At 40.3% G+C, this 11,805-nt stretch overlaps 1 protein-coding gene across 1 annotated transcript in view; it reads left to right on the top strand.

Moving 5' to 3' along the window:
- The first annotated feature begins 1,038 nt into the window (after positions 1–1,038).
- Positions 1,039–11,805, top strand: part of CDH24 (cadherin 24) — a 44,033-nt gene continuing 33,266 nt past the window's right edge. The window contains exons 1-2 of the mRNA XM_053468466.1: positions 1,039–1,293; positions 9,032–9,410. Of these exons, the coding sequence (XP_053324441.1) occupies positions 9,183–9,410 (228 nt within the window). The 5' untranslated portion in view covers positions 1,039–1,293; positions 9,032–9,182. The remainder of the gene's footprint in view (positions 1,294–9,031; positions 9,411–11,805) is intronic.

The following is an 11,805-nucleotide window of genomic DNA, read 5'->3' as shown; positions in this document are numbered from 1 at the left end:
CATTGTCTTCTTCAATTACAGCGTGTGTGAACAATATTTCCATCATGGGACAAATGAATCTGACTGATTAAGATATATTGCCTTTCCTGATTCAAAAAGCAGTGTATTTGCCGAATAAAACACGCATCTGCAGTACAACAGTGTTTTCCTTTTGGACCTCCCAGCACCCCAACCACTTACATACCTCTTACACATTCTCAATGCCTTTATTTTCTAACAGACAATTCCTCCTCATTTATGTGATAATTATATTAATACCCCTTTTAACTGCCCCCCTCCCTTCTGTTTTTATTTTTCAGTGAGGTTTTGGTCCCATCTGTGCATCCTACTAAAGTCGAATTTCTGCCACATTGATCCCAGGGGCATCAACCCTCATAATACCCCAAATAACCCCTTCACTGCCGTTATCTGTCCTGTATCTCTAAACTCATCCTTGTATTATAATCCGCTACCAGCATGATACCTATATCTATTATCTATCTATCTATCTATCTATCTATCTATCTATCTATCTATCTATCTATCTATCTATCTATCCAGCTATCTATCTATCCTGCTCATGTCCATCTCTTCATTCTGCACATAATATCTTTGTGTCCTCTGTATATGTGCCCTGCTGCTGTCTGACCATTCGGAGCTCTGTGTTTATCTCTCTCCATGTCTCTCTGGTTTCTCGCTGTCACTTTGTCTCTGTCTCGCTCTGTTCTTTGTGTCCTCTTGCATTAGAGGAAAGGAGAAAGAGGAAGAAAGAGGAGGAGAGAGCAAAAGCGAGAGAGAGAGAGAGAGAGAAAGAAAGAGAGCAAGAGGAGGGGGTGGGAGTGCAGAGGATTTGGGGGGTGCATGTCAACTCGTATTCTCAGCATCACTCGCTGTAAACCCAGAGCAGCATCTGCGGAAACCTGTGTCTTACTGTCTCACGCTTCTCCCTACCACTCCGTCTGTTATCACTGTGCATGTCTCACTTTCTCTACTCTGCCACCTCTCATGTTCTTCTTCTCTCTCCCTTCACGTCTGTGACATTATCTGCTTTTTCTGTCTCTGTCTCTATTACAGTCTGTATCACATGGTCTCTGCACCAGGGTCTCGCAGATTTAGAGAGGTCTCTGCAGCAGTCTCATTTTCTCTCCTCTGTTACTGGGTCCGAGGGAGGCTGTCTTACATCGGGTGTATTGTTATCAGCTATCTCATGCACACCTGAAGCTGTCTCTCTGCAGCTTGAGGTATTTGTGCAGACATTTCGTATATCAGGAGCTGTCTCTGCAGAGGTCTGTCTCAAACGTCTGGAGTTATACGGTGCGTTAAAAAACTTCTGGTCGTGTGTATGTGTCTGCATCTTGAGTATATATGTGTTTAAGATGGGCTTTGTGCATCTGCTAGGGTCTTTGGACATCTGTATAGTATGCGTAGTATCTGTGTGCGTCTCACTGTATATACATACTAAATATATATATATATATATTTACACACACATATATACTGTATATATATATATATATATATATATATATGTATTATTTGTAGATAGTTGATTAGATAAATAATCAGGTAGACACATATTGTATTTGCGTGTTCATATAATAATTGTGTGAATATAAAACGCATGTTTACAAACTGCATTTTTATGCATGTATCTGTATAGTGCTGCACTACATTTTTATAGGCACTAGTAAAATCAAGTGGAAGGTGAAGTTATGTCGACTACTTACTATAAAATAAGTTATAGATGGAACAAGTGTGGTAATAATAGTGAGGGGTTATTAGTAGAAACAGGAGGAGTACAAAGGAAAAAATACTGTAAAATCATGAATATAATGCTGTTTGACATATTGTACTGGGTGTGCTTTATACAGACAGACAATAAGGTATTAATATTTTCTTCAACTTTGGTCTAAATGACAACTGTATATTAAATAAAAGTGTATTTTATGCTCAAGAATGTAATAATAATATAAGGAAAGTTGGATGTAGAATTGTTGAAAAAAATAGACAAATGGAGAAACTACTAGGTGAAGCTATAGGTAGAGCTATACAAATGAATGAGTTGCTGATTAGGTAGATGAATTATAGAAGGGTTTGTGTAGAGCAATTGCAGTGTTGCATGAAGGCACGTATAATGAATACACGGCTATGTAGGAACATAGCAGAATGGACCGAATGGAGTAAGGGGTGATGTTAAAAGTAAGTAATTATTTGGAGTAGCAGGAAGGGTTTATTTAGGCAATCTAGAACACTAAAGTATTGTGGGAATGGTATGTAGCAGTAGGATGAGTTGCAGGGAGACATCAAGAAGCAGCTGAGTTATGGGATATTAGGAGCATTGCAAGCATGGAGTTATCTATTAAGTGAGACAGGTGGAGTAGTTAAAGAGAACCTATCATCCAGAAACAAATTGAGGTCACAACCTGTTACTTACAAATACATATTGTACCTGCTTTGACAGCAAATCTATAGGTTAGTAAAATGGATACAATGGAATTAGGACAACACACATTTGTATAAACAACAAAAACAACCTCAACAAAAAGAGGCCCATTCTTGAGGTCATGCATGCTTCAATGATTTGATGATAGAAAAACCTCCAGATTGGTGCTTCTTCTACTAGTATGCCATAGCATGTCCTGCTTAAATACAGTTTACGCATATATTTAAGCCTTCATAGTCTTAAGTCTTTAAGTTTTAAATTGTTATTGATTATTGAATTTGTGACATTTCATTGACCTTATCTATGCATAAAATATTTACGATGAACAGTTATTTGCCAAGGTTCCAGTGTGGCAGAACATTTGTACAATTTGAAGTATTTAGGTAGAATTTCTCTGTTATGTGAGATGGTTCAAAAATGCGTTTTGTTTGACAGATCATTTTAATTTTGCAGAATAATAGAGTAAAACAGGGGAGGGCTGGCAGCATTCAGTCAGGTGAGCAAGTCCACAAGTTTACTGTGAACTGTCCAGCCCTTTCGAACCCACAGTTACGATAATGGATTACAGCGAAAATACAAAGGTTCTCGTTATCATATAAATATGCTAGGTAGCATCTTTGTTTTGTGTCTCCAGACACTCTGGTGGCTATACAATATGGGGAGCTGCACTGAATGTACACACACAAAGTAGCTTTTGGTAGTGGCCCAAATCTTTCATTCAGATCAGCCCAGTGGGTAATTGCCACCTTGACCCCCTTGCTAAACCTTTCCAGAGCAGAATATAAAGAGATTTTACCGTATGTAAATGTTCAGCGAAGGCAATAAAAATAGTTTTTGAGCACAGTCACAAGATTAAAGGTGTGAAATGTCTGCCAGTCCCATGTTTCAAGGGCCAGGGTGAAAAGGATGCACACAAAGGAGTGTGTTATGGCTTTAAGGTTTAACATAAGTTTAATATCAATGTTACATGGAACAAGAGGCATAATACAAAGGCTTTCTACAAATCTTCTAAATCTTTGGGTATTAGATCTCATGGTCTTCCACCATGTGGTGTGCTGGTGTCACACACGCCTCCAGGTCCTCACCGCTCTGGTCTCACGCACCAGAGTATTAATGGGGGGGTACCCCTTGTTTGGCCATACTACTAGTAAACGGTGGGGAATCCTTGTCTCCTGCTGCAGGTGTGCAGTTCTGTGCATTCGCATGCAGTTCTGCACATGCGTGTGCTATTGAGCAAAGATTTAAGGGGCAACTTCTGCCCATTATTTTTGAATTGGAACACATGCCCAGTTTTAATTGCTGGATGTGCACTTGCTTATACTTACAACTAGTCGTCCCCATGCAAGGGCTATCTTTAGTCTCTGGGTGTTAATTGTTATTGCCTTGTCTTGAGTCCTGCACTGGTTCCTTGCCTTGACCATGGATTAACTTATTCTCTTGTACTGTCACCATTGGATCTTGAACTGTCATCTCATGACTCCTAGTTACAAGCCATGCAACACAAGTTGGGTGCTTTAACCGAAATGGTCCATAATATGCCAGCCACCCAAGCCAGGCCATCTCTGGTATCTCCCATACCTGCTGTCAGCCATGATTCCAATGAGACTCCAATGAGATTCGTACAGACTTCCCATGCTGCATCTTGAAAAGTATGCTGGGGATCTGAAAGGGTGCAGAGGTTTCCTTTTAGACCAGTGCCATCTGCAGAATGGATCCTGACTGCAATGGTTATATTCATGATTTCTCGGCTAACAGGCAAGGCCTTGGGATAGCCTAACCCCTTAGTGGAGGAGGACTTATATTTGCTGGAGGACTATTGCGAGTTCATCAAATCCTTCAAGTCAGTCTTGACTTTCCTGATCATAAAGCTAGTATGGCCCTCAGGGATCTCCATCAAGCATCCATCCACACCAGTCCTTTCGGAGAGGCCTGAATGAATACCCTAAATACCCTCTGGATAGTCTAGAGAAATTCATAATCATGTGTTTCGGCTTGACAACTGCAACCAGGAGCAACACGCTGAGAAGGAAAGGAACAGACGGCATCCTCACCTGTCCTTTCAGGTCTCCAGTGAGGGTATCATCACTACCACCTAACTATCATCTGAGGAACCTGTGAGGGTGGGTAGAATAAAAGTGGCTTACAGAGCATGAGAAAAGAAGCAAGATGGAGAACGCCCTTTTCTTGTATTGCGATGAAAATGGTCTTCTAGTACATGAATGATGCCTGAACCTGGGAAACTACCAAGCATAGACCAAGCAGATATCTTCATTCACCAAACATGGGCTAAACAGAAACGAGTACTTCTGGTGTCCAAAGAAATTAAGGTTTCCGTCACCTCCCTAGATTGCAAACCTATCAGTTCTGGCCAAGAGGCCCATGACATGGTTTCATTGTTTCTCTCAGTTGGGGTCCTAAACCAGGAAGTCCTACACTGCCCATCCCTAGCTCCGTATCCATAATCCTCACTTCAACTAGTAGTCAGTCACATCAAGACACATATTTGACACAAAGTCAAAAATGTGGCTTTTGTCAAGACCCCAAGAAGCTTGTCCCGTCCACTTATTGGGATCACCTTGACATGTTCTCGAAGACTATGTCCTCTATCATACCTGATAATAAGGCTCTCTCACAATACATCCAGGACAATCTATACAAGGAATTTATTCAACCCTCTTCTTTCAGCCAGTACAGGATTATTTTTCGTCTCCAAAAAGCAGGGCTCATTATGTCCCTGCATAGACTATTGGGGCCTCATCAAGATCACTGTAAAGAATAAGTATCCACTACCATTCATATATGAGTTATACAACCAACTCCAGGGATACAACTACTTCAATAAATTGAGTCTTCGAAGAGCATATAATCTTGTACGGATCAAAGAAGATCACTAGTGAAAATGTGCATTTAATACATGGTACGGCTTCCTACCTGATAATGCTGGTCATGGCCTATGTAAATGTTCCAGCCAGTTTTTAATCCATTGTTGTAGGTTATGGCATATCTTGACATTCTTATTTATTCCAAGTCCCTGGCAGAACATAGAAATGATGTGGGACAGGTTCAACAACACCTGTGAGTGATCTTCTATTATGCCAAAGTCAAAAATGTGACTTTGAAAAGTCTTTCATGCCATGTTTAGGTTACATCATCTCCTCCAAACGTTTAGAGGTGGACCTGAACACAGTCAAAGCAGTGGCATATTTCAGAATGGTGATTTTGCCTGGTTGTCCCCATGGAAAATAAACCTTAGACAACCCTCCAGGGTGTTCAGTTCTTTTTGTAGGATCCCTACAGAGTAACCAAGAGGCTCTCTTTTGAATTGGAGCTCCTAGCTGCCCTCAGAATACCCAATGCTTTTCACGTCTCCCTATTGAAACCCATGATCAGAAACCTTTTCCCCACCGCTCTGCCTTTTCGGGTCCAAGACCATGACGACCATGTGGTCCACAAGATTTCTGACTTAGGAAGGGTCAGAGGATCCCTTTAATATTTAATTGACTGGAGAGGATTTGGTCTGGAAGAAAGGTCCTGGGTTTCTGCCTCTGATGTGCATGTGGCTGCCAAAGTACACCCCTTCCATGCTGCACAGGCCTCCTCCTGGCCGCTCTGGTTCCTCTCACCAGTTTACTAATGACGGGAACCCCAAGGGCATGGTCTCACTGTCCCGTTTGTGCAGTGATGCATGGCAGGGTTGTTTGGGGTAGCTGTCGCCAGAGTATAACTACTCAGTAAAGAGTTTAATGGCAACAGCTACCCTATATTTTTAAAGTGGAACACACGCTCAGTTTTAATTGCTGGGTATGAACTTTCTTTTCCTTATACCTCACTCTCCTGGTAGCCCTTGCTTATGCTAGTTCCTTGCCTTGCCTTGACCACCGGTTATCATACCTGTTGTACTGTCACCATTGTATCCTCAACTTTGTACTAGACCTTTGCTTGGCCTTGATCTTCATCCCTGTCTTATCTCTGTGTACTGACATCTCGAGTCCTGTTCCGCTATATCTGACCGTGGCTTGCCTTGAATAAGATTCCTCCTTGTTCTAATGCCCTACATTCATGCTGTTCCTGTGCTGTGTTGCCCATCAGGTGATACCAGCTCTGCATTGAGGATCCTTATACTGCCACCTATACCTCGCATGATAGCTGGTTTGCATCCTTTTTTCTGCACTGATGTCCTATGTTTATTTCAGCAATATGTGCTGCATAGTATGTGTAAACCCTACATGGCCACAGATGTCTGTGACATCCTCTGTTACTGTTGCCAGCCTGTTGTCACCCTTCTGCAAATCATCACTGGTTTATATGCAGCAACTTGGAGGCGCTAATGAAATCAGATGTATGAGAAGTGGAAGCATGAAATGCTATAGGTGGCAGGGCCAAGCCTATTGTGTAGGCCACCTGGGCAGCTTCCTTCAGCATTGAGCTGGTAAGGGGAACCATCACCAGGTTCTTTCATTTGTTGGTCCCCAGGGTATGAGACTAGAGAAGTATGAGGAGTGTATTCCATTACCCAAAAGTAAAGGGGCACTAATGTCATCTACAAGCTATACCAGAAACACTTGGTTTACACCTGCCTACAGGTCTTTATATTCTGACCTGCAGCACCCATATTGTCAATGGATTTAGTGTACTAAGCTGCTCTGACTGGTTTAACAATGTTCACTGGCAACCATTCCGTTAATTTACTTTTTATTACAGTTCCGCTAGAAAAAAAAACCTTTTATTTCCAACAGAACTTCCACGAAAGAATTAAAGTTAGTTATGGGTGGTTGCCCTAAAAATCTAAGACTGGCACTCAACCCAAATCTCTAGGCACATTGGACAACAGCCCACTCAACTCTGGAGAAATTAGAGAATTTATTTGTAAAGATGAAGAATTTTATTGTGCAATAGGAGGAGTTATTTGGAATCCATTAGACAATGAAATAGATTAAGAAGGTATTGGAAGCACTTCTGGGCAAACCAAGATAACTAATCCCTATATTATAGCAAAGCTAAATAACCTTTTGTTCATTCTCCATTGCGGATAATCCTTTTAACATGTATGTTTTATTTAAGAGTTTAATATATCTAATGCACACTCATGGAGAAGCTAATCAAATCAATCTTTAGTTGTACATTAATATACTGCACCCAGAGTTTTAGAATAATCTAGTGAAAGCTACAGGGGAAAATGAATGAAAAACATGAATTTTACAAGCAACTGGAACAAAGGGAGAGGGATGGACAGTTCAGAGCCAGCAAAAGATAGGAAACAAAACTGAAAAATGAAGAAATGTTTAGTATATGCATAGTCATGCAAAGCCTCTATGATAATAACATGATTCCCCTGACAAACCCCAACCGACGTAATCATATTAGTAAACCAAATTCTACCCAAAAATGATTACATTTCAAAATTGTCTCACAAGATGCTCATGTATGTCTATGAGAAACAGTGAACTTCTCGAGTGGAAACATTTTTGTCCGCTAATCTCCAATACAACACCATTCCCCTGACTCATTTGTCCCCTCTCTATTGTCCTCTGATTTTCTTCATTTTTCTGATTTTCTTTCTGTGTCTTGGTCTTCGTTTTTCTCTCTGTCTCTCCCTTTTTATCTTTCTCTCTGTCTTTCCCCCCTCCTTTCTCCCTCTATGATTTCTTATCCTCTTCTTATTGCAGTAAAGCGTAAAGTGCTGAACATGACGGGCATACAAAGAGACAGAGAGAGAGTGAGGAGAGAAAAAGAGAGAGGAAAAAAGGAAGGAGAAGGGAAAAGGAGAGACAGATGGTACAATTTGTACACATACAACACTAAACAGGGGGGAATAAGTTAAAGAAGAAGAGATGACAGGCTAGAGGAGAGGCAGGGTGGGGGACTGGGAAATTGTTATCGCTGTTTTATTGCCCAATATCTACTCTAGTCTACAGGGATGCTAAGAGATTAAAAACACTAAAAGATCTTTTACAGGCAATAGGATAAGAGTCCAGAAAATGTGGGGAGGGCAACATGAAGCCTCTGTCATTCCTGCTTCTTTAAATGAGAGCTCCCATAATCCTTGATCCGCCATCAGCATCATGGAAGTTGTAGTCCACGGGAGCTGAAGTGCCAGTAGATGCCGATCCCTGATGGGGGGGTTAATCGTAACTACCAAAGTATTGACTCATATAGGCAGAAAACAGTAAAATGGAATAATATTGCTAGGAAACAAAGGGTTAAAGAGGTGAGAAACTGATTTGTTATTGTCAATTTTTAGGTGCATGCAGAACTGTATTCCACACAAGAAGGTGGACATTTTACTATATCAGAGATAGGAAACTATTGTGCGCTCATTTGGGTCCCTATATGGAGAAACTATATGTTAAGACCATCCACTGGTGGCATTTGTGACACAAGCAGAGATGCTGCTGTGTGGGGTCAAACAATACACACATTTTTTATACTGTCTTCAAAGTGAGTAAATGAGTGTTTCAGACCCATGAACAAGACTTTAGACGAAACGAGAGTTAAAAGACACAACACTTGTGCAAGACAGGATGTAAGTGCAATATGCACAATCTATCCAGTCAGGTTTGACATGAAATGGACAATCAGGATTGTAATGTTTATGTTTTTTTGCCTCAGGAAATCATCCAACTCTATGATTCGTGTGATGAGGTGCAGCTTTCCATTCACATTTATACATGGAAAACACTGAGATACGAGTGGCTTTAAAGCCTGGCGTGACTTTTCTCCTTTGACCACAGCGTGTTACAGTGAAGTCTCCAAACGCCCAATGCCTACCCTCCATCTGTGCCCTCTTCTTTCTCTACTCCTGTGGGGTTGTTCACCTTCTACTCCTCTTGTTGGGGAGATGTTTCCTGGGCTTGGTGGGAATACCGCATCCCCAGCCAGCCCTCCTCAGGGACCTGGCCCACCCCTGCGGTCCAAGCGTAGCTGGGTCTGGAACCAGTTCTTCGTGATAGAAGAGTATGCAGGACCAGAGCCAGTCCTAATAGGGAGGGTGAGTATCTACATTTTTTATGTTATAAAGCTGCTAATTTCTGCTCTTATGCATTCAGATGAACGTGAATAACATGCTCATCTTCTATAAAGGTCTTAAAACTTACCATTTTGAAACATACACTGGCATTTGAGGGTTACTTAGAAATGTCCTTGTTTTTGATTGAAAAGCAAATGTCCATTAAAATAACATACAATGGATCAGAAGTATGGTGTAGTCATTGTAGATGTGGTAAACAGCTAAGTGACCCCAAACTTTTGAATGGTAGTGTGTGTGATTTTTACCCAAAAGGCAAGGGGGAACCATTTCTCCCCTTGCATTTTCCTTTTTCTACAAAATGTGCATCTGCAAATGTGAGCCCTGTGTTATAATATGTCTTTCCTATTCATGTGATTCAATTCATGTGATTGTTTATTTAGAATTTTCCAATCATAGTTATAGTGCTAACCTGACGATGCTTTATTAATAAAATGTAATGTGACTAGGGATAATGGTTGTTCAACATGATGATCCAAAGCTTATGCACAGTTTAGATACTATTAAATTATAGCGGGGAACAAATCAAGTAATCAGAAAAAATATAACAAATTAACTGAAAAGGCATATTGAAACAATAATATACATCCAGAAAAAACACTTTTACATTTTTTCTTATAGTATTCATCTAGGTGAGCATTCCAATTCACATAAAGTCTTATGCAGAAAACCATAAATATTTGTCAGAATGGAAAATTAAAACATTCTCTTTTTAATAATTGCACCCTTTTATTCCTCTGCACTGATCTTTTTTTTTTTTCTGTGGAGGAAAGAGAGTAAGTTACTATGATGATCTACATTTCCTGCAACAGCCCCAGTAGCAGGAACAAACACACTAGGGAAATTTAGTGCGGGAGCAGTCGGTATAGACTTGAAAGTCACAAGCCTTGCTAATGAAAATTCAAACCTGAAACTATATTTGTGTCATCAAACTTGTATGTCCTAGCAGGCTGGGAGGCATGTGCCAAGGGAAGCCAAAAAAAATCCTAGACCCCGAATCCTTTTCACACGATTGTGATATATCTCCACTGTCTTGACCCTGAGAGAAACCACAAACATTTGCACAAATATGCACAAATATCTCATTGTCAGCAGAATCGCATGATCATATGTGATTTTGCAGTGGATGGTATTTATTAGTGAAATAAGTAAAATAATACTGAAAGTCATACTATATCCCTTTTCTATCATGTTTCAGGCCCTTTTAACATGAAATGGGATTATATAGATGTTTGCTTTGCAAGTGCTCAATTAGTTGATGTATTATTCTATGCGGCTTATCTGTCCAAAGGGGTGTCAGATCACATTGTCTGGGTCCTAAAAAGTAAAGGGGTAATATTACCCGAATCAGTCTGACCAGGTTTTCATGGGTCATCATACCATGCAGAAGATTTTTCCATTGACATGACAACAGTTTATGGTTAAATAACATCAGTAATTGTAATGTTTGCTTAACCTATCTTAATTTATTGGTTTAAACAAAATCATTTTACCCCAAAAATAAATACATCTGTGGCATTTTTAAATGGTTTGTGTAAGTCAGCCATTACCATTGTTGTTATCACTAACCCATAGACTGATAAGGCATAATTCATCTTCAGTTCTCCACCACCTTGAGTATGCAAGAAAAAAGGATTGTCTAATCCTTAGTATGTTCTGGCCTTATGCCCAGCCTTTACTCAGTGTCAATAGTAATTGATGTTAGACCATCACTGTCCTTTGCCAGGTCTGATAATCAGCCTGGCTTCCCTGATCCCATCAAGTGCACAAATCAAATTACTCTGGTTATGTCCCAGTGGATGAATGAACAAAGACAGTAACGGTATGTCCTAGTTTGTTCCTATATCCAATGGTTGGTTGAACTTATTTGGAGAATCCTTCTTGAAGGGCTACTACCGTATTTGCTCGAATATAAGACAAGTTTTTTCAGAGCAAATGGTGCTCTCTGGAGGTCTGACTACAAGACTAAGATCCATATCTATAGTGCACAATAGAAACATCTAAATCAAGTGAATACCTGATGTGACCACCCTTTGCCTTTAAAAAAGCATCAATTCTTCTAGGTACATGTTTTTTTAAGGAACTCAGCAGGTAGATTGTTCAAAACATCTAGGAGAACTACCCAAAGTAATTCCATGGATTTAGGTTGCTTCTCTATCTTCATGTAATCCCAGATTCAATGATGTTGAGATTAGAGCTTTGAGGGGGGCGTACCATGAATTCTTCTTTACGCTGAAGAGCATTCTTAATTACTTTGGCTGTATCTTTGGGGTCATTGTCTCATTGTCACGGTGCAGAATAAATTTGGAGCCAATCAGATGCCTCCCTGATTGCAAGGAACCTCCACTATGGTTTACTG

This window comes from Spea bombifrons, chromosome 1 (assembly GCF_027358695.1).
Source record: "Spea bombifrons isolate aSpeBom1 chromosome 1, aSpeBom1.2.pri, whole genome shotgun sequence".
Taxonomy (NCBI): Eukaryota; Metazoa; Chordata; class Amphibia; order Anura; family Pelobatidae; genus Spea; species Spea bombifrons.
Note: the sequence above shows the minus strand (reverse complement) of the source record. Positions and strands in the feature narration are given on the sequence as shown.